At 41.9% G+C, this 22,274-nt stretch overlaps 1 protein-coding gene across 1 annotated transcript in view; it reads right to left on the bottom strand.

The window, feature by feature from the left end:
• The window catches only part of insra (insulin receptor a), a 54,569-nt gene that overhangs the window by 6,753 nt on the left and 25,542 nt on the right, over positions 1-22,274 (bottom strand). The window contains exons 3-15 of the mRNA XM_085253781.1: positions 14,634-14,970; positions 11,363-11,502; positions 10,674-10,818; positions 10,114-10,328; positions 8,682-8,808; positions 8,009-8,262; positions 4,949-5,116; positions 3,154-3,352; positions 2,691-2,971; positions 2,043-2,182; positions 1,361-1,520; positions 473-572; positions 310-374 (exon numbers count right to left, since the gene is read on the bottom strand). Of these exons, the coding sequence (XP_085109907.1) occupies positions 310-374; positions 473-572; positions 1,361-1,520; positions 2,043-2,182; positions 2,691-2,971; positions 3,154-3,352; positions 4,949-5,116; positions 8,009-8,262; positions 8,682-8,808; positions 10,114-10,328; positions 10,674-10,818; positions 11,363-11,502; positions 14,634-14,970 (2,331 nt within the window). The remainder of the gene's footprint in view (positions 1-309; positions 375-472; positions 573-1,360; positions 1,521-2,042; positions 2,183-2,690; positions 2,972-3,153; positions 3,353-4,948; positions 5,117-8,008; positions 8,263-8,681; positions 8,809-10,113; positions 10,329-10,673; positions 10,819-11,362; positions 11,503-14,633; positions 14,971-22,274) is intronic.

Here is a 22,274-nt window from a genome sequence, read left to right as displayed (position 1 = left end):
TAATGTTTATCAACTAATGCAATAGTAGATCTTATTGGATTAAATCTTTGCAAGTGAGAGTAGAAAATGCAGCAGCAATTAAATTCATGCTAACAAAACTAATTTAATGAGATCCTGCAGAGATGTCGTGGTGCAACAGTTAGTTTAATAGTTGATCCACCAGGAACAATTTCACCAGCCAATCACAAACCAGGGGATCCAATCGCTGATAACGCTGATGTGTAATTGCTACTAAGTTGTCAAAATCCCTTAAATTAGCTAAAATCATTAACTATTCTGTTGTTGACAGGAGACCCAAACCCTGTTTACCATCAGTGCTGAGATACTCGGGATTTGAAGAGGCATAGATGGGCCCGCTGGGTCCTTGGGTTTGACTAAAAGGAGAAAAAAATAAAACAAGCTTAATAAGAACACTGGTAACACGTCGAATAATAAGAGAATGACTAATGAGCCGGATGTGAAAGATATTTACCTTTTCTTGAACATGACGAAGCCTACCAAAGCCACAAACAGCACCAGGACAAAGCAGATGACGGGCCCGATGACGATCTTGACGACATGCAGAGGATCGCCTGTTCAACAAGTCCGCCCGGACAGTGAGTCAAATTTCAGGTGAAAAACAAAAACAAGCTGCACACAATAAACCTGCTAAGCTGGGATCAATATGCTGCTCTGTGATCCTAATCTGCTTCAAGTACAAGCTTTTGATTTGGTTTAAGAAGACTGAGTCATGCCAGGTGTCTGTCTGCGTGTTTTCAAGTTAAAATTCTGCATTTATTTGTATTTACACTCATTTCTGAGCTGTACTCAGAGGGGTTTTTTCAGCAGCAGGTCAAAATAAGAACATCAAACTGTATAAAATTTAATATAAGCACCTTGGTTTCTTAGGTAGGACCACAGGAGGTGCTTTATTAAACACGGTTTTGAAAGCTTTTATAATTTTGTGTGCACAGCAGGCCAATTAGATTATTTTTGTGTGTCTAAAATAGACAACTGATTTAGCAGGATTTGGTCAGATCAGGCAAGACTAGAGCAAAGTCACCATGCTGAAACTTATATTTACTTATATTTGTAAATTAATATCCAAACACTCCATAAAGCTAAGTTCAAAATCTTTGTTTTAATTTTGCTGGCACATTAGAGTGCCAAGGTTTATAGAAGAGAGATTACTTTTTTTCTTATTAGTGCATAAATCAAAATATACTGATAGCCAAGAAGAAAACATACATTTTCATCATGTTTTACAAAGAACGTGATATAGATCAGACTGTAATAAATGGACAAACCCGTCTACACATGCCTTCAGAAAACAGAAGGTGTCCGTAGACAAACCATGTCTGAACTCATTCTGTCTACTTACTTGGATCCTCGACGTAGAAGTACGTGGGCTCGGTCCATGATCCGTTCCCAGCCAGTGAGGTGGCCCGGATTCTCACCGTGTAATTCCCAGGATGCATCACTTTCAGTCTGCAGCCACGACTCGCTTTGTACATGTTCCTCGACACGCAGTAGTGCAGCTCCTGCGGAGGAACAACGCGGCCGTTCAGGTTTGGAAAGTTTAAAACTTAATTTAGACTCATTTTGTTTCATATCTGTGCGTTAAAAACAAGTTTGTTACTCTTTTGGTTTGTTTTGCACTACAAATAAAATCACCAGCATCAACAAGATGTTCTGACTAACTGATCTCTATAGCAACTAAAACATGGTGCATCGTTAAAATTACTCCTCCATTAAGGTTATCTCCCAAATGACATTAGTGAGACCAACAGACCAAATAATAAGCGTTGCTTTTAGCCGTCTGTGCTGCGTGGTGAGCTTTAAGCTGAACAATTTGTTTCTTCTATATTGTTTTCCATTGAAAGCCAAAGTCATTATGTTTAATGAGAAAGAGGAATATAAAAATTGCTTGGTGTAAGAACCATTTGCATTGGCATGAACTTGCAATGAACTCTGCCATCCAAGATTCAAACTATTACATATACTAAGGCAGTAAAGCCATGACAAATGTGCATGCAGATGTGGAAGCCTGTGGACATGTTCACCTCAGAGTCACCCAGCTTCTTGTAGTTGATCTCATACAGGATGATCATCCCATTCGGGGCTTGCGGTTCCATCCAGGTGATGTGTACTGTTTTCTCTGTCACCTCGCATTTGATGAGACCCAAGATGTCATCGGCTTTGTCTGTGGCGAACAAAACGACATGAGTCATATTTGTGTGAAGAGTTGGGCGTGTTTGGAGTAAATAAAAGATGAGCTGCTCATATTAAAAACTGTTTCCTGTGAGCCAAAAGCTCAGGGGTCAAAGGAGCATGCAAAGAAAAGCGCCTGGACTTCTTTAAGTTGCTTGAAGACGTTTCACCTCTCATCCGTCTTCAAGCAACTTAAAGAAGTCCAGACGCTTTTCTTTGCAAGCTCCTTTGACTACGATGACCTGGATGACTGAGAACCTTCACAGACAAAAGCTCAGGGGTTCATTCTGTGCTAAACACTCTGTTATACACAGGTTTTTACTACTTTTGGCTCTGTATGATGTCCCAGAGAGGGGAAATCCCAAATATGGTCATTTCTTTTCAAACTTTCTATTTGCAACAAGGAGCGAGTCAGAAGAAGGTTAGCTAAAAGAGATCCGGGTTTATTACACAGACCTACATAACCAAGTTCCTTGGTAACGTTAGCAATGCCTCTTTACCTTCAGGCATTGTGCGTGCGCTGACATACGCCGCCATGCTGCAGCGCGCCGGGTCGGTTGGGTGGTTACAGGCATGGACCTCGATCTGGTAGCTGGTGAAGTGGCGCAGGCCGGAGATAATGGTGGACTCCTTGGCATGGACGGTGACCACGGTCTTGGTGCTTTCAAAGGCTTCCTCATCCTCGGGGATGCTCGTACCCGCGCGAGGGCTTGGTGCGGTGGTTAGGAAGGAAAACGTTCGGTTGGCGATGCCATTCAGATCACGCCGGTCTCTCGAGCGTCTAGATGACAGAGGTCAAATTTAAAGTTATTCAAACACAGAAACCACATTACTTGTTATGTGCATCCAACCCTTTAAAAATGATTTAAAAAGTCAGGCCAATAAAACAAACAAACAAACAAACATAGGACATTTTTAGTGACTGTTATTGTTCCTGTGCAGGTTTGTTGTCAGGAGTCTTACTTGATCTCAAAGACTTCATTGTGTAGGTAATTCTCAAAGGTTTTGCGGTACTCTGAGTCCTCTTTTTCCTTCTTGAGCTCCTTTTCGGTTTTGGGGCAGGCGCAACATCGTGTCCCCTGGCCCTGCTCCTCTGTCTGGTTCCACTTCTGCTCCTCGTCACTGTCCACCTGAGTGGGCAGTCGTGATGGCACCTTCATCCCTAGTGACACGTAGTCAGGAGAGAATAAAAATGCATTTCAGCCAGGCAGTTTGGGATGACAGGTGCGATAAACACGGATACACAACACAGTCTTATGCACAACCCCTCGCACCCCCCATGCCCCGGTGGCATGTCTGTCACTGTCATCCCCAGGTCCTCATTCTCTCTGCTGGAGATAAATTATGAGTGACACGACCTCCCTGCAGACTCCCATCTCTGTATGAGCGAGCGTTATGGGAGTTTAAAAAAGGAGCGATTGCGTTGACACAGACGGGCAGTGATGGAAAGGCACACATGCAGGCTGGGCTACGACCAAAATAAATCAACTAAGATATGAAGTCTTCCTGAATTGGAGTTAAAGTGGATGAAGAATATGGCTGTTTTAGTACCACGTTTCATTTAGTTTCAGTTATGCACTGCAGCCCTAACAAAAGACACAACTTTACTCAATTTCATTTCCTTGTTTAGTGACTTTTAGAAAAAACAGGCCAGTGTTTTGGTTTGGGTGACTCATTTCCTTTGGGAACATCATTTAAAATATATTTTAAACAGTGTGTTTTCTTTTTGATTATTCAGTTTGTCTTTCATCCACTGGTCTCCTCCATCCTTTGCCTTCACCACAGGAGGTCCAAAGGTGCCGATGGAGGAAACAGTGGCTTCCTGAGATAATGAACCCGTGGAGAGGGAATGAGTCCCAAGTCATCAGCTAACAAACAGCTCTGGTGCATAGAGCCTGCACTGGACTGAGGGAGAGACCCCAAGTGTCAGACAAAAATGAAAGGGTAGTACAACAACCATTAATGATGTTTGTGCAGGTTCACCTACGGAAACTTGTTAAGACTCCTTCACACGGTTGTAAAGACAAAAGCTGGATTTTCAATACCAGAACAGCAATGACGTAGTAGCTCATCTGGGGCAGAGTGCATTCAAATTCAGAGGTTATTGGACATATTTAACCTGAACTTTGAACCTATCGTGGAGACCTATTATTATGTGCAAGTCTGATCAAATTCTTACCAAAACTGTAGGGGAATTAGTGATTCTAGTGAAATGTGGATATACGTTTCACCATGACCCAAGGTCACTGGTCCTTTGGCTAATGAGACAAAACAAAAGCATTATTCTGAAAATAGATTCAGCAAATCTATTAGTTATTTGTTTTCAGGTGCTGAAAGTGAAGCCATTGTGTTCTCACTGGTCGGGCTACTTGCACAGGAGTTATCTGTAGAGACCGGCACAATAAAACAAAGAGGAACCTGCCAGTTAAGATGGTGACAAGATAGATATCTGTTTTCAAATTAACTGAAAAGCAAAACAACAACTATAGATAAAATTCAGTTAATTGCCCTGCCATAATAAATACACTTTAGGTTAAATAAAACTATCACAGCACTTTCCTTTCTTCAAGGTAACAAAAGCCATCAAGAAGAATTACATCACAAAATATTTACTGTGTCATACGAGTAGACTGCAGCAGCCTGTAGTAGTCAAGAGCCTTAAACTGAGACGAGCTCCCGAGCTAATGAAAAGCATTCAGCGTGTCGGACACAGAAGCAGACGCACAAACACAAAATGACCACAAACAATGTGGCTAACCCTTCTGGCAGTAGTCAAACTTGTAAAGCTCGCTGGCCTCGGGCTGACGCTGGCAAAAGACCAGGTAGTGAGTGATGTTGCCGTTGGGGTCATTGGGAGGTTTCCACTTGAGGATGATCTGGGAGGAGGAGTTGGAGGAAGAAATGGGGTCCAGCGGTACCGACGGTTCTGGGGGGAAAATCACAGAAGTAGCCGATTAAAATGAAGCAACACGTATATTAAGCACACCGAGTAATAAATCGCCTTATTTATCCCAAGAGTGCAGTTCAGAAATACACAGAAGACTTAATAAATACTTAAATTATGACTTTACATTAAAAGAACAATACTGAGATTGTTACTCATTGTTAGTGATGTGTTCAATTAGTCATTCATGATCTCCCTAGATAGTCAGACTCCCAAATTTGGGAAATCTTTGTTTTTTGCCCAGAGTGTTTTATCAACACATGGATGGCTGTTTGCGGGACGTGAATACTATGACCTGTTACCAGAATTGCTGCCAAAAAAAATTACTTTTCTATATTTACTTTCTTCCTGTATTTGTGAATTCTCTGAAATTTGCCAGGAGGAAATTAGTCTTTCCACTATTTTACCATCACATAGATGCATAATAGAATGAATAAATAAGACAGACAACATACACCATGTTCTTCCATATATTGGTGCATAAATTAAAGAGCTGGATCCAGGCCGTGTCACCACCTAGCACTGCTATCTGCAGGACCATAACTCAGCTAAGTTTAAGCTCCTGAGAACCTGCATACTTATGGGGACATTACATTTGGCTTTTCTGCACCCTGTACACTCTGCTCAACACAGGCCTGTTGCATCCCAAACAGCAGCTGCCGTTTCAGCAGATTAAAACAGTTTCGAAGTTATTGAAGATTGTGGTTATCTGCTGCAAAGGACCGTCTGGTTAATGTCTAAACTCAGTTTTGACTATTTTCACTGTAATTTTCTACTGATTATTCATTTTTCCCCCTCACTCACATTTAATGAACTAGGAACATCTCGCTTCAATGTACACATATTAAAAGCACCAGGAATCTGAATTTACATAAAATAGACTCTCTACGAGTCTATTTTATGACTCTCTCTATGAGTCTATATTGAGACTCTCTACTCTCTTTGAGATGAAAACTTGCACTGTTCCACAGATCGGGCTGCGGTTTGATCATCTGCATTTGTTGTTATTGCAGGACGAGGAGTCCTCTTTCTATCCAATTTGCATTTCATACTGAAACACGCTTACTGGCACAGTTTGGCTCTGTGACCAGCAGCTGCCTGCTCAGGGTATTCCCCGTCAGTTTTGTTATTTGTTATTACAGTTTGATGCTTGTAACGTGCAACTCTCACAGAGCCCAGCGTTTCAGGTTACGGGGAATGAAGATCGAACTTTTCATGGGTGCTTTCGGCAGTAGCTTTAACTTTTTCATTCAGCTGCAATTTGATGACAGTTTTACTGAAACAACTAGCTATTGCTTTGCTTCTAGTTTACTGTAATTACCCCGGTGATTATTTTGTGGTGTCACATGCACTGATGTTGACACTGAGTTAACTGCTGGGGGTGTGTGTGTAATTTATACAAGTGTGTGTTGTTGGTGAGGTTTAGTAAATATGTGGGGGGGAAAAATCTGACAGCTTTGCAAGTTTGTTTTTCTTTAACATCTGGTTTCATGATCTGGAATCTGTATCAGTTGTGGTCAGCTGATAACAAAAAGCCCTGCAGATCAGAAAAAATAGGTTGCTAGCTTGTGGGTTGATCAGTGACTGGCATCGCCCTGTATTTGATCGCTGACACATGGCCTTCTTTCTGAGTGTGACGTAGATTTTTCGAGTAGGAGGAAGAACAAGAGACACTTCAGATCTCAAAAGTGTTCTGGCCTGAGATGGAGTATCGTTATGACGCTGCCGAGCTTCCAGTGTTTGATCAGGAGAGTGTACGTGAGAAAAGTGGGGCGCCAGACAGAACCCTTGGGAGCTGCAGAGACCTGAGCTCTGTTGTCACACTGTGATTATGTTGTCCTTGTTTCTTGCCACACACTGGTCAGACCACATTGTCTGACAAAGATTCACCAGCAACAGCTTATTTGTAATGACAGCTTTGCCCTGTTGGTTAGATTTGACACAGGCCAGGAACCCGGAGCGCCTGCCAGACGGGTAAAAAAAACAAAACAAAAAAAACCCAAAACCCTGCTTGACATGGCTGTCTGTGTGAGTGATGCGCCTCTGCTGGAAGCCTATTTCATGTGAGCGAGAGATGTCATGTTTCATGCGGTTCATCTGGAAGGAAACGTATATTGTCTAAAAGGAAGCTAGCTAGACAGGCCATCACCATGGTGCACACAGGGAGATCTGTGGGTGGCAAGGTACAATTAAGCAGTGGGGAAGAGCACGGTGATGGCTGCTTGAGTGACTGATACGGACACCTTGCACGCGGTAAGGCCCTGCAGGTCTGTGGCACTGTAAGCAAATCATGCCATCTGTCTTCCTCCTCCTTGTTCTTGTGCCAAGGACATTTTGGCAACAGCAACACACACAACACTGACTCCACCAGTCAATGATAGTAACACCGCGGGATGAGCCTAAAAATAGCTGAATTCTAGTACAGGACAAGATATTGACCTTTTCCACTGTGAGAATTTCACAGCCGATGACCTGCTTTTGAAGAAGCTGATACATCTTTAGCTTTAGGTTTGCAGTGGTTTCCATGTTTAGATTACACAGAGCAATTTTTATGCCTGGTTTGGTAGGACAGTCCTTAGATTCAGGTCCAGAACAGGCTTGACAATGCAACATCATTGATGTCTGAGTAGTGCTGTGGTTGGTAATAATACCCTGACAAGTTGCTTCTGTTATAATGTTAAGGTAGAGTCACAAAACATTTTTGGTATTAAAAAAACAAACTAGTGGAAAACAGTCGCAGGTAGTAAAGTTCCTGCATGAGGACAAAGTCTCCTAAATCAACTCCACAGTCTTCAATCAAAATATACTTCACAATTCAACTACATCAAGGCAATACTCAGGTGGAAGAAGCTGCGATCCACTCATCACACTTACTTGTGGCATTGGTGCGGACGTAGATGATCTCGCTCTTGGCTCCGTGGACCTGGTTCTCGTCAGAGGCCGAGAGCTGGGTTTTCACCATAATGGCGTATTGTGTCCACGGCTTTAGGGGGAAGATTAGATGACCCGGTTCGATCTGTTCTTTTTCTCCGTCTGTGGCTCGGCGCGGAGGGTCCACGTCGGCAATCACCCAGCTGTTGGAGCCGCAAGCGTCCTGCCCATCAAACTCCGTTACGTTCTGAAACGGTCTGTTGTAAGAAAAATAATTTATCGATTTATTTCAACAGCCTACAGAGGAAAATCTGCTCATATAAGATTACTGATGTTAGAGTGACGCTCACAGCGCTTCTGGTTAGAAAGGAGGGTATTCCAGGATGTTATCTTAAGATTTTATCGGTCTATAGGGATCACTTTTAATTATAGGAAACTTTTGAGGGGCCAGTAAACACTGGTGAGCATGTATCAGATGTGTGAGTACAGACAAACAATAACGTTCTTTAAAACTGATCTGGTCGCTTTAAAACATACTTTTCAGAAGTTACTGTATCTCTGCTGTCCTCTGCAGAGTATCTGAGCAGCTTAGAACAATATTGGTTTGGCAAAGAGCCGAGTCAGATTCTGAGTCTGATTGTGAGAGTGGCTGACTGATGACTCGAGATGAACTCACGCTTCTTTGTACAGCACCATGAAGCCCAGCAGGTCTCTGAAGTCTTTCGGCCAGAAAGGTTGCCACTTGATCATTATCTTATCGCTCATGGTTCGAATCTGGGTAAAATTGAGCACGTGGTTCTCACCTGAGAGCACATAAGACAGAAATAGTGAAGGTTAAAGATAATGAGTAATTATGCAGGTTTTTAAATCTCTGTTGACTGGAGAAAACTAAGGAATCATATCTGCTTTTGTTCATTTGTGAGAAGATCTTCATGAACTCCACTTGTTCAGCCAATTGTACTTTTCTAAACTTAAATTCTTCTTCAGCTTACAAACTAAATCCTTTTTCATTTGCTTTGCTGAACATGTGTAAAAGCACATCTCTTGCTTACAAAGAACTAACAAAACTGGGTTAACAATTCAAAAGCACAGCAGACATACAATTAAAGTCTTCCAGCACACAACAACAACAACAACAAAGGTCTCCTCAGCGCCGCTGTCTGCAGCTTCACTCCTACATGTTTACCAAATTTATCAAGGTCTTTGATAAAGAAAAAACGAAGGCTTTTAACATGTCAGTAAAGAAAGACGACCTTGGCCTTGTGCATCTCTGTGGCTCAATTTATGAAGACGCACTGCTCTGGCATTCAAATGTTTTCTGTGGCCTTTGCAGCAGAAGTAAAACACGGATGACAGGAAATCTACCTGAACTCAGAGTTATCAAAAACCCTGATGGCCGCCAGTCTTACCCCCATCACCCTCCTATTAGATCCACCTATGACGTCAATTTGAAAGTCTCACATTGTCTATTTGTAGAAATATTGTATTCACAAAGTGAGGGTGACACAACACTCCATCAGCCTTTTACAGCTGAGGGGTAAAAAAGAGACTCAGGGCCAATCAGAAGCTGATCATCAAGATCCCAACTATATAAACACAAGTCCAAGTTACACAGACTGAAGATCTGTGGGTACAGAATGGACCCCACTTGGGAAATGTAAAACTTGAAAAGTGACTATGGAGATTTTTATTTATTTTTTTGACGAAACTGAGATAAAATTCCCAGGTTGATGAGAAATCATGAATTTCTTCAGTCAAACCTTTGGTCCAGCAATGTCGAGGCACCATGCTGGTGCCAGGTTTTATAACATCCTGTTAACCAGCTCGTACACATATGAATTAGGATGGAAAGGACACAATCAGAGCAACGCCTAGATCACCAAGTTACCATGCATAGCGGTTATGAATGCTTTGCTTTGTTGGTTGTTCCTACACAAGTTACACAATGTCGGTAAAAGGTCTGCAGGAAGACTTCTGCAAACACAGGACAGGAAATGACCATCATAACAATAACTATGAGTATGTTTGCATGTACCAAGCCCGACTCGGTGTTTTTCGTTGCTATAATAACATCCTGCAAAAGCCGACTCGAGGGCCGAGGGTCTTACATGAAGCCTGGTCTCCGTTGGTCTTAGAGGCGATGTCGTTCTTGACCTGACGATCTTTGGTTCCCGTCACCTCCTCCATCTTGCGGATCTCAGACATGCAGAGTTTGGAGTTGTAGTGGAAAAACATGCGCCCCTGCTGGATGGTCAGCTTGTGTTTGGACCAGTCCCAGAGCTGCCGCAGGTTCTGGTTGTCCAGTGCATAGAAGGAATAATTCCTGGAAAAGAAGAGTGAAGACAGCATGAACATACTTTAATGATACATGACATTTGGCTGAGGGTACAAAAAGCTCCTTTGAGTAACATGAGCAGGAGGTTATCTGAGCATGGCTAGTCTTCAATTTATATCATGTCTGTCCTTTGCTATTTCTTCTGTAAGTGCAGCTCATTGTGCTGCAGGCGTCTTCCACTTCGTCTCAACGAAGCCTCGTGTATGATTTGGGAAAGTCTAACCAGAAACGGCTACCACAAAAAGACATTTTGAAAAGGTCAGTCCTTCCGCTTTTAACTCATAATTACAGGACATGGCAAGGATGAGAACAGCTAAGAAGAAAGAGTCTCACCCGATTTCCTGCTCCTCTCCACGAATAACACGGAGTTTACGGAAAAACGAAAGGGACACGAGGGCGTAGGAACGTCGCACTGTCAGGTAGCCAGTGACCTCCTCCAGCTGGCCCAGACTGGCCTCCAGTTCAGCAGCTATGTTGTCTACAGAAATCCCCCAAAAAACAAAAAAAAACATGAGCTTTAAAAACTGACTACCGATTCTGCAGCATGACTCATAAAAGACACACAACAAACTGTTTTCATTCATTTGTGATTCCCATTTTCTTTTCATCTTTTTCCCATTAAATCGCAGGCTTACTTTGTAAATAATATAACTGGATTGATTTCAGCACAGCGTTTATATTTTAATGACTGCATTAAATATTCACATCCATTAACTTTCAAATGAAGAGGAACTTCTGCACCACTGTACATCAAATCTAAATGAAACTATGAGCTTGCTGTTTGTTCCTATTAAAATTTATTTTAGCTTTTAAAATGTTCAAAAATCATCACACATCTATGTTTTCCAGAGTTCCCATAGCTTTTATTTTCTCTTTAATTAACGTTGCTGGTTGTTTGATTGTACATTCTGGAGTATCTTCCTGGTTTCCTGCAATGTCAACATCTCTGTGTTTGTTGTTCTGCTGTGCTGATCTGCTGCACGATGTAATCTGATTCAGCCAAACAAACCGCACACACTCACTTCCTCCACGCAGGTTGATGACCAGGCTCCCGTTGAGGATGGTGCAGCCTCTTAACTCCTGGGCAGCAGTGACCGAGTCCACGACTTTCAGACCCAGACACACCTTGGGGCACAGCCCTGCGCAGGGAGTGCAGTTGAGCCTAAAGAACAGGAAGGAACAAGATGAGTTTTGAATTATATTCTGCTCTCTCTCTCTCTCTCTCTGTCTCTCACACACACACACACACACACACACACACACACACACACACACACACACACACACACACACACACACACACACGGAAATACTAAAACCTTAAACCTGCGATGAGTGATTTTTGGACAGCAGACAAACGTCTCAAAATCAACTCTGACGTCATATTTCAAGGTGATATGACAACCCTGCTAGTAAACATGTCTATTTACACATCCAGTAGAGGAGGAGTGGCATTGGCAAAGGTTTCTCCTGGCTCAAAATCAGCCTTTTGTTGTGAGGCTATGCACGTAAGCATGACTGATCCAAATACAGTCAAGGCACAGAATCTGTTACTTTACCGTTTTTCTGTCCCTCTTTCTTTCTTCAGTGGAAAAAGGCCAAAACATATTTGATAGGTAAACACAAACAGAGTACATCTGTGCACGTTTTTCTCTCCCTCTCAGCTTACTGAACAGACATCCTACAGCCGGCACACATTTGCTGTGGAAAATGTTTCAAATTGAAGGGATTAAAGTGGAGGATTAGAAGATGGCGGACTGTTTGCTCCAGGTCATTGTCCTGGTTTATGAGGTGAGAATGGCCTTTGTTTAGTAACAGCTGATTAAGCAGGCAGGACAATTAGAGAAAAATGGCAAATAATGGATTCTTCTGGTACGCTTTTAATGGTAATCACTCATTTACAGACTATAAATACTTAATATTTCAAAAATGAAGTATACACTGTGAGCTTTGGCACTGATATAGTTGTATATGAAATTAACAACAGCTTTCAACAAAACAAACCAGCCACATGACAACAGTTTAAAAGCCAGAATGACTAAAAAAACAAATAAAATAGAAGTTTACTCATGCCGGTGAGTAAAGGAAGGTTTGTTCTCTTTTATTATCTAATCTGGCTCAAAACCCGCCTTGAACTACCCTTGACCCTTTTCCCTCCCGAGTGCCACATCTGCACTTTCAGCCCAGACACTCATCACACCTTTGAGTACACTGCTTATCCTTCAAAGCACTTTCATTTCCACAGCTTAGTTTAAAGCCAACAACAGCAGGAGGACGCCATTGAGAAGGAGGAACCAAAAAAGGGAACAGAAAGGAAGTCAAAGTGAAAAGGATGAAATGGGAGTACAGCTGAATCGCCACAAATCAGCTGCAGCTGGAAAATGCGCCGTCTCTTTAAAACCTTTATACACAAAACTAAAGGTATATTAAATATTATATTCAGTATTTTTGCTAAAGGTTTTTGGTGATAATAATATAAATTATCATCCATATACTTACACACTCACCCTTTTTCTGACTTCAAGGGGACCTATTATTCATATTTCCAGCTCCAAGTTTTTAATCCCTAGATTTTAGGGTGTCTTTGTATGATTTGCATATCAAAATAATCGCTGCTTATCTTGTGATGAGCAAAAGTGCAGTGCCTTGGTTCCTTTTTCGTCTGGAAGAAGCTGCTTAGCTCCTCTGCATTTAAGGCAGACCACCAATTAAGCCCACTTTCATTTGATTGGCATGACCTTTGAACAGCATGTAGGTCGGGCTTCTGCGCTTAGAGCCAGAGATGGGATGATGTGTGTGTGAGATGACACTAACTCACATAATATAAAGCAAAGAATAGAAAACTGCCTGAAAATGAAAGCTTAAAGCTGTCTGAAGCCCGAGGCTGTAACACTGGTGTTTTCAAACAAAGCACCTCATCTGCTCCACTGGAGATGGATCTGCTTTCAGATGACCTGTCAGGTGTGAATGTACCGCATGCAACTCCATGAATGTGAAGCTGCATGTGGTTCAAACAGAGATTATGTGCTTGGCAAATCATCTGTGGATTAATAAAGGTGAAATACACGTAACGCCGTACACCTGGCAGCAGTGGCACTGCCACCTTTCCTGTCATCACTGACAGACTGCATGGACTTTGTTGCTGCGTGTTGCTTGCCAGACACGCCCTCTATCTCTCCGCAGCCAGCCAGGGGAGTCAAGGCCAAGCACCCGGGGTGCTGACAGCCTGTCCCCTGATGTTTCACCACTGGCCAGTGGTTCTGTAACAGACGACTACGTGTCCTGAAAGACCGAGCTGCATTTTCAGCCTTTGCCCAAGCAGAAAGACTTCGGCTGTCTGGAGTGTTTGTGCTTACAGGCACACCCACCCTTGTGGACAGCCCAGTCACAGTAAGCGGAGGTGTCAGAGGGACACAGCGAAGGTCACTGGCAGGTCAGCACAAGCACAACACCTATTTGAGGTAACTGCAGAGCTAGAGAAAAGGGAAAACACAGTTCACTCACAAGTGTCTGCATTTACATAAAGATCGCACGCTGCAGTGCAGACACAAGCGTCTGGCTGGTACACAGCGAGCGAGTGAGCAACACAGAAATGTAGGATACTGAGTCAAATTCAGAAATGCAGACGTGCCCGGCTCCCTGCTGTGCCGTACCACTTTGACCTAGCTGTCTGCGGTGTCTGACAAACACACAAATATACACACAGAAAGAAAAAGAGGTCTCTGTGTCTGTGTGTGCACGTTGCTCTGTGTCTGTGTACACACACAGTCACAGAGCAACGTCTGAGCTCAGCAAGAAGACCAATTCCTGCACCGTCATGGTGTGCTACAAACACACACAGTGGCAGCAACACGACCGACTATTTTTAATTCCACATTGAATTTGTTGAATATTTTCTGTTTTTTCATGTTACTGCAGGATGAAAGATCTTTCTGATTGATTGCCTCTAACTAAAAAGAAAAAAAAAAGCGCCCTGAAGCAATCTCGCATTTTGTGCCAAAAAAAACCATCATAACAAAATTCCTGCGATGTCTGCTCACTAACAATAGTCAGCCTGCAGTTATTATAAATGCACTGGTAAATGAAAGTATCGCAGCATTTTTAGCAACATGCAACCCAATTTAGACAAATTTAGACGTGTTTGTAGGGAAAATTATGCATCGTGTAACAAAACCATTGAGTAGGTAAATGTATATCGTTGGGGTCTGTGTGTTTATGTTTGCAGCCTCATTGATCCAGTGGCTCTTCTATGGGCCATTAAGAGCCTCTCAGCCTGACGGCGTGTGCACTTACGAGGAGGAGTTGACGGTCGTGTAGCCAGAGGGACACTCGGGGATGCAGGCGCCGTTGTGGATGACGTATTCGCGGCAGTCCGTGCTCTTGCTGCGCTCCTTCTCCCGCTTGCATGTGTTGTGCAGATTCTGACAGAATTCGAATGAGACACAGCGCCAGCCCTTGTAGGTGAAGTGGTTTTCTGGGCAGCGCTGCACGCAGGTACCTTCGTGCTGGAGGCCGCGGCAGGCCACACAGTGACTGGCTGAGTTGGGCTCCAGGCAGCCGCCCAGGCACTGGCTGTGGCAGCACTGGTCATCTTTGGTGCAGGCCCGATGTTTGCACTGAACAGGACACACTGAGGATTGGAGAAGGAGGATGAGGTTAGAAAGAGTGTGCTGCAGGTGAAACGAAGATGACACGAGTTAAAGAAAGGACAGGAAAAGGAGCTTATCAAAAATCAAACACCTACATGTTCTGATTAGTCCCCACTGACACTGAACTTTTACCTCTTGGAGAAACCTCATGTGATCAGATCTCTGTCAGAAGGAGTGAAATCCCTCCCTATTCTGCAAGCCAGCAGCCCCGAGGACCATCTGCCATTGGCCAAGGAGCATACTAAATACAAATAGCAGGGATCCAATACCAAGTCGACCAAAGAAAAATACTTCTCCAGAAGGCTTGGTGAAAGTGAGACAAAGGGGAGAAACTGGCATTTAAAGTATGCAAGTATTTTGCACGTGAGGGCTGGTTAAAAATGAGTTTATTTGCAATCCCTTTTATTGTCATTTAAGCTTTGCACTATCCAAGCTCATGAAGTTAAGTAAGAAAACAATGACTAAGCAACTGAAGTGCTTGGGAGACATGATATGATAATCTCCACAAGACCACAAGTAACCAGGGATACTTGTACCCTGGGTGGTATTTATCTTGTTTTCCAAGCAGTACATGGAAAGATTAAGTTAATCAGTCAAGGAACATTTTCATGTTTTTTGTGAACTTTTATGTTTGCTCTCTGATTAAATCTAATCTTTTACTGTTGTTCTCATGCCTGTACGTTAAAAGGACTGTTTTTTTAAAGGTGCTATATAAAAAACGTTTAATATGCGACTGTAATAGTTGTTATAATGAAAAGGGCAGCGGTGGCTAATGAAAACTAATTAGCAAACAGCTGAGAAGATTAAATAGTCTGTAAGTTATTGGAAAAATAACAAAGAAGCTGAAAATGATGGATTAAAGGGTTAAAAAGATTTGTTTTGTTTTTTTACTAATTAATACATTTCAATAGCAATATCTGCTATTTATTTGCAATACAATTATGCTTAAAAATACTTAAATGTCCACCTCATATAGTTAGTATGAATTTAGGATTTACCAAACAGACCTAAATGCTGACTTCACATGTTTAAAATTTATCTGAACGGCTTGCAAGGCAGTAAAATCAAATGAAACCTGCTGTTGATTAAGAAGTACTGGAGCTCGTCTGACAAAGACTGGAAATCAGTGATAGAGCTCCAAACTTCTGTCCAAATGTTTTAAAATCTCAGCAGCCCTTTATGAAGATTTCTTCTCCCACATCTCTGATCTCAGTGTTACAGACCAGTGTGTGTCATAATTTTGTGCACCTCCAAAACGGTTTTAAAAGAAACTAATATAAAATGCAAACAATCCATCTTTAAGATGTGGCAAATAATAAATCAAACTGTCTGGCTCATTAGAACATACCAACGTGTCTTTTTAATTAATGCTGGGAGAATTATTTCAGAGTTTATTTATGAAGGTCAATAATAAGTAATTATGTTTTAATCTAAATGTCAGTTACTAGTTTAGCTCGTCATTTGGGTCTGGGATGTTTTGTAAAGGCATTTTTATGCTTGTGTTGCTGCAGCTTTATCCTCCTCAGGCTGTGAGAAACCTTGTCCTGTTTCAATGAAAACAATATTTAGCTGAAGCCTTAATGTTGATAAAACTGCCACACACCACAAAGTGTTGGAATGTATGATATGATATAACCTAAAAACATATTATTAATTATGGCCTGTGTTTAATATCCATGTATTTCTAAGCTCTTGGCCGAAACAGCCACGGAATAAACAAATGATCTAAAGCAGCTGCAGAAAATGTATCCACGGGCCTCTCTTTGGGAGAATAGAGAGCTCTGCAAGAGAAATGAAAACACTGAAAGATCGCAGCGTCCTGACGGTTACAAAAAATATGCGACTAAATGTCTCCTGGGCGTAAACAAGCTCAACTAAAGACTCAAGTCTGCAGATCGGCTGTTTACACATGTTTGCTTGTGTGCATGCGTGTAAATCAGTCATTACGTAACAGGAGGCTGTGTGGATTGGCAGGTGTGTGAATGTGCCACACTGTGTTGTCGATGAGTCCAAGGGGAGATGTAGGACTCTCAGAGGTAAATACAGCAGACTGACCTTCCCGCTGAGATTAGCTCCTCATCCACGATAGTCAGATTAAAACCGCTCAGCAGCAGGGCTGATAATGAGGGTACGTTACAGGTGAGGCCGTATAGATGTGAGCATGTGCGTCTTTATGAGGCTGAACTGACATTAAATGCAAGGGGAATGTGTGCGAAAGGAAACAATGAATCTGAGTAACGTGCAGCAGTTGTTGTAGCAGTTTCCTCTGCTGGGCAGCGATCGCTGAGCACCATTCGGATTCAGTGTGCATGTGTTGAAACGGCTTGTCTTCATTAGTGTCACGAGGTCTGCCATTAAATGAACAAAACAACATGTACCCCCCTGTCCTCTTTTATTAACAGAGGTAAGCTGCTGAGGCACACGAGGAGTGTGCTTGGTGAGGGCAGCAGCAATATGAGAATGTGAGAGGGAAGCTAAAGGGGGGCACCGAGCTAGAAAAACAAATGATATAATTGCCCCTTATCAACGTCAGTCAGTCAGGATTTACAGACAGTAGAAAAATAAAATAAACTGCTTCTTGCTTTGACCTTTTGCCTCCATCACCAAAGTTCATTTAAAAGCTGAATTTCTGCTTTTTCTCCCCACTCACATACAAACACAAAGAGACACACATACACAAAAGCTTTACTGTGTGTACTGACTGACTCCTGATCCTCCAGTGTGCTCCATGTCGCAGCACAGACCCAACAGATCCACCCTCAGCTTTAGCCAATGTGTTGGCTGGCTGTAGAAGCTAGCCATTCAAGTAGCCTCTCCCCTTTCCAAGGAAGACAAGCAGACGGTTTAACCCTTTGTGTCCTACTCAAACAGTCATACGCAAACCAACACGAGAGCCACACAGAAACAGGCTCAAGCTGAGGGAAAGCAAGGAGCGTGGCTCCACTCTTTCCATCTCCTCACTGCTATGAATCAGCTGCCTTTACGCTGATATAAACCACAAGCTGCTCCCATTAAGAGCGCCTGGAGTATATTTTAGCATGCATATGCATCTCTGACATTCAAAAGAAAAGTGCCAGTTGAGAAAAACATGGTTTCCTTCTGCTACAAACTCATGCTAAGACAATCTTGATTGTGCACTGAACAGCTCGGCGCCTCAGGACGATGATCGTGCCTCATCATGTCTACAACCTGTTACGAGTTCTTACAGATTTCAACAGCTTTGGAAACTTTTCCACCCAGACTGAAATATCGCTTTCAGCAACTGACAGCTCCTCCCTCAGCTGCAACTGCAGTTAGTTAAATGTTAAAGTCCAAGGAAATCCATAAATGTGGTGAAAGATGGCGATGATGTTTTTCCTTCGTTATGCTTTCAGTGAGAATTTTTAAATGCGGAACCATTATAATTAAAGAACCGATTACAACCTCCTATGCAGCAAAACCACACGGATGTGCTAAGATTTTAAACTGAGCAACAAACAAAGCTGAAGTAATACTTTACAGAAAGTTAAAAAAAAAATAATATTTAGTCAGTTTTGCCATTAACTCCCAATAAAGTCTTTTCATTTCAGGTTTTGGACTGCTGGTCTAAGAAATACTTTGTTAAAAGATTCATTTTGTCCACTCAGAACATCATGTAGGCCTTTTTCACATACAATAATAAATAACACAAATTAAATTTTAGTTGATGCCATACACTGCTACTTATTGCAATACAAATTAAAAGTTATGTTTAGCTGCTCCCTTTTTTTACAAGCAGTCACTTCTGTGGAAACGGATACACTTCCTGACACTATCCCAAAGGGATTTCTCGCCCCTCTCAGGATTAAACCGCAGCTCTCTAATTTGTTTGATGATGGTGTAAACCACTAGAATATAAAGCTACTATCTCAATATAAATGAGAGATTTTGAAAATGCGAAAAACTGCCACTTTTTGCAGGATAGCCTCATATAATTACAGTTTGAAAGTTATCAGAAAGGAAATAAATTACACTGTCCAGCCCAATATACACATAAATGTCACCAGCAATGTCACCATTTATACTCATGCTCAGGCTCGCTAAAGTATTTTCCTGAATGACAGTCTCAGACAAATCCGTCGTATCCCCGTTGAATTTGTAAGTTTACTCACAAAGTAATGAACATTTTCTCATTTTTATGGTAGTTTCATTTTAATGGTGACAGAATATTAACCAAAAATCCAGAAACCAAACACTTTACATGAAAGTTCTAAATTGATTTGCACTGAGTGAAATAACTATTTTATCCCGTTAACCATCCAGATTATGGCTTCCATGTGGCACAGATTACAATCAATCAATTACAGATACTCCTTATCTCAACTCTTTATATGTTTAAAGCACAGCTGACAAAAGATTCAATTTCTTCCATTTCAACCTCTACCAAAGAGCTGTCAAAGGACAGGACATCAAGAAACATGAGCAAGAAGCTGACAAAGAAGAAGATGACACTGTTGGTGTGATTATTGGGTCATGGATGGGTCTTCCAGCATGACAATGACCTAAAATATATTGCCAAGGCAACAAAGGAGTGGCTAAAGAAGAAGCACATTAAGGTCATGGAGTGGTCTAGCCAGCCTCCAGACCTTAATCTGTGGAGTAAGCTGAAGGTTTGAGTTCCTCCACCAAGTAACAATTCAATGCTTGTGGAATGAACACTTGTATCACTCAACGATGTGCAAATCAATTTATAACTTTTGTTTTTTGATATTCTGTCTCTCTCCATTAACATGAAACTACCATAAAAGTGAGACGGTCCATTTCTTTGTAAGTGAGCAAACTTACAAATCGAAAGTCACTTGTTCACTGTCCAAATGACTTACTCCACACTCTGCCATATCTGCGAAGCTGCTCAATGATCCTAAATGATCATTATCACAAGTATCCCCTATCGCAATCCATGCAGGCTTAAATAATAATAACGAGCGACCACACTGAAGGAGATACTCATTTCTTGTGCGGTTGTCAGAAATGTTTCAAGGTGGAGACCGTGATGACCTGTGAGAGCGAGGCCACACCAAGCTACCTTTGATCTTCCAGAGCGGGGAAGGATCCCGAGGAGGCTGTTTGGAGGGGTTTGCTATTCTTTCCTTAAAACATGCAAATCCCTAAATACATGGCTGCTTTCTTTCTTCTTCTTTTTGTTGTCAACACCGACGCTGGCAGTTTTTGACGAGCAGAGGTTCTTTCTCAGTTTGATCTGTACCAATTAGACACACTGAGCTTGAGTTCTCCATCTCTAATCTTCTGTTTGTACAATCACCTGGTCACATTATATCGATATATCAACACTTCTCTTTCCCTCTCTGTCTTTTCTCTTTACAGATGCGTGCAAAAAAAAAAAAAAAAGTCTCCTGGTTCTTATTGCTTTATTCCACTGACACGTTGGTCAATTTCTGTCTTTTCCGTGCAAAGTACAGCAGGATTGCATGAAGGCTGGGGAATAAGCCTGCAGAAATGTCTGGCACGTTATCTCATAAGCTGAGGTTTCATTTGAATGAGGCGGCAGTGCGGCACAATAAGGCGCTCAATCTCCCGCGGCCCAAAAGGGACAGCAACAACCAACACCGCATCAGGTCTCCGTCAGCCTATCAAGTCAGTGCCAACTTGGAAAAAGGGGGTGAAGAAAAAAAGATTTGCATTGCTCAGCTGCAGCAATGTGGGGTGTCAGAAAGACAGAAAAAGTGACGCACTCAAGTTTTCAACAGGTCCACTGTTCTGGACCGCTGAGCAATTAAAACACAAACTGCATAAAGAGGTTCTTATTGTGTTGTTTCAAGCAGTTAAAGCGCTATAAACTGTAAAGAGTTTCTACATGTTTTCATTAACCACAATCCTCCCTGAAATAATTTAGTGATTTATTTTTTATTTTTTTTAGCTTTTTCCTCTTTTGGTGGTGATGAAACGACGACCTATTCAAACCTTTTTTGCATTGAGATCACATGAGAGTTGAGAAAATGCCAAACAGGAACGTGGTGGTGCAGTGGCTGGCAATTAAAATTCCACAGCTATGACAAGGGTAGTATTTAGTTTCTATGAAAGAAGGTTTTTGCTGAAGGCCCAGAAGAAGAAAAATGAAGAAAAAAATACATTTCTGTTTGTAGATGCTAAACTCAAGGATCGTGCTGAAAAAAAAGGCTAGCAGAGAAAGACCTAGAGTAAAGAATAATCTGCCCTAATGTAACAGATTAAAGACAGATTGAACTTTAATGTAGGAGTACGAGTTTGGGTGCGTTTGCTTTGCACAACAACCGTGGGAAGGTGGACTCAGAGAAAGTGCAGCATTGTGTACGAAAGGTTGGGATATTTTTGCTAACAGTTTATTTTCCGTTACTCTTTCACAGCAGTATATCCAGTCTCTGACTCCAGCTTCTTCTAAACTCCAACTTGTTACTGGCTGATCTGATGTTACTCTGGACACCGCTGTTAATAACATCAGCTGTGTTGACAGAGAATCACATGCGAGCTGCCTGATATATGGCTCTGATGACTGATCTGACAGGTGTTCTTCAGTGAGACAGGTAAAAGTCCAAAGAACAATCTGCAAATTTCTTTCTGTACAAACCTGCATTTGCCTTATAAACTTCTGTTTCTATGCATGCTTGAAATGCATCAATAAATCACTACACCTATATCCCGTTTTCCTGCAGCATATAAAAGAAATAAGGGGTGACTCAAGACTTATGCCTGTGTCTGACACAGGCGTTAGTTGTTTGCCACCCAGGGCTGGTGTTTCATTCTGACTGATTGTGTGTTGGTGACACACTCTGATGAAGACTTGAAGTTGATATACACTGGTCTGTTTTTTTCTGCCAATATGCTGAAAGAGTAATTTTAGAAGACAGAGTGGCTGAGTCATTTTCTACAGTTATTTTTGCAAGACATAATATTTACAGAGTTATCCAGGATTTTATCCTTTCCATCACTGAATTCATGATTTCAGCTCATCTAAAGCAGTAAAGACACATTGCACTACCTGACACAAACTCATTTTACTACCATAGCACTGCCTGTCGGGAACAGATGTGATATTAGTCCCTACCCCTCCCCTCTATACATGACAAATGAAAGTGCAAAGGTGGCAATTAATCAAGTGGGTGACATTTAAGACCTGATGCTGATTTGACCAAAGTCTTACAGAGAAAGGAAAATTTAAAAAAAAAACAACAACAATCCACTGGTGATGACCAGCGACACCACTGCTAATAACATCTCACATTTCTTCTTTTATGTGTATTTATTTATTTGAAACGTTGAAATTTTGCTT

Source organism: Mchenga conophoros, linkage group LG18 (genome assembly GCF_057382185.1).
Source record: "Mchenga conophoros isolate Kocher_MC1m ecotype Shallow Benthic linkage group LG18, M_conophoros_male_GT1.1, whole genome shotgun sequence".
NCBI classification, from domain to species: domain Eukaryota; kingdom Metazoa; phylum Chordata; class Actinopteri; order Cichliformes; family Cichlidae; genus Mchenga; species Mchenga conophoros.
The sequence above is the reverse complement of the archived record's forward strand: the minus strand, read 5'-3'. Positions and strand labels throughout refer to the sequence as shown.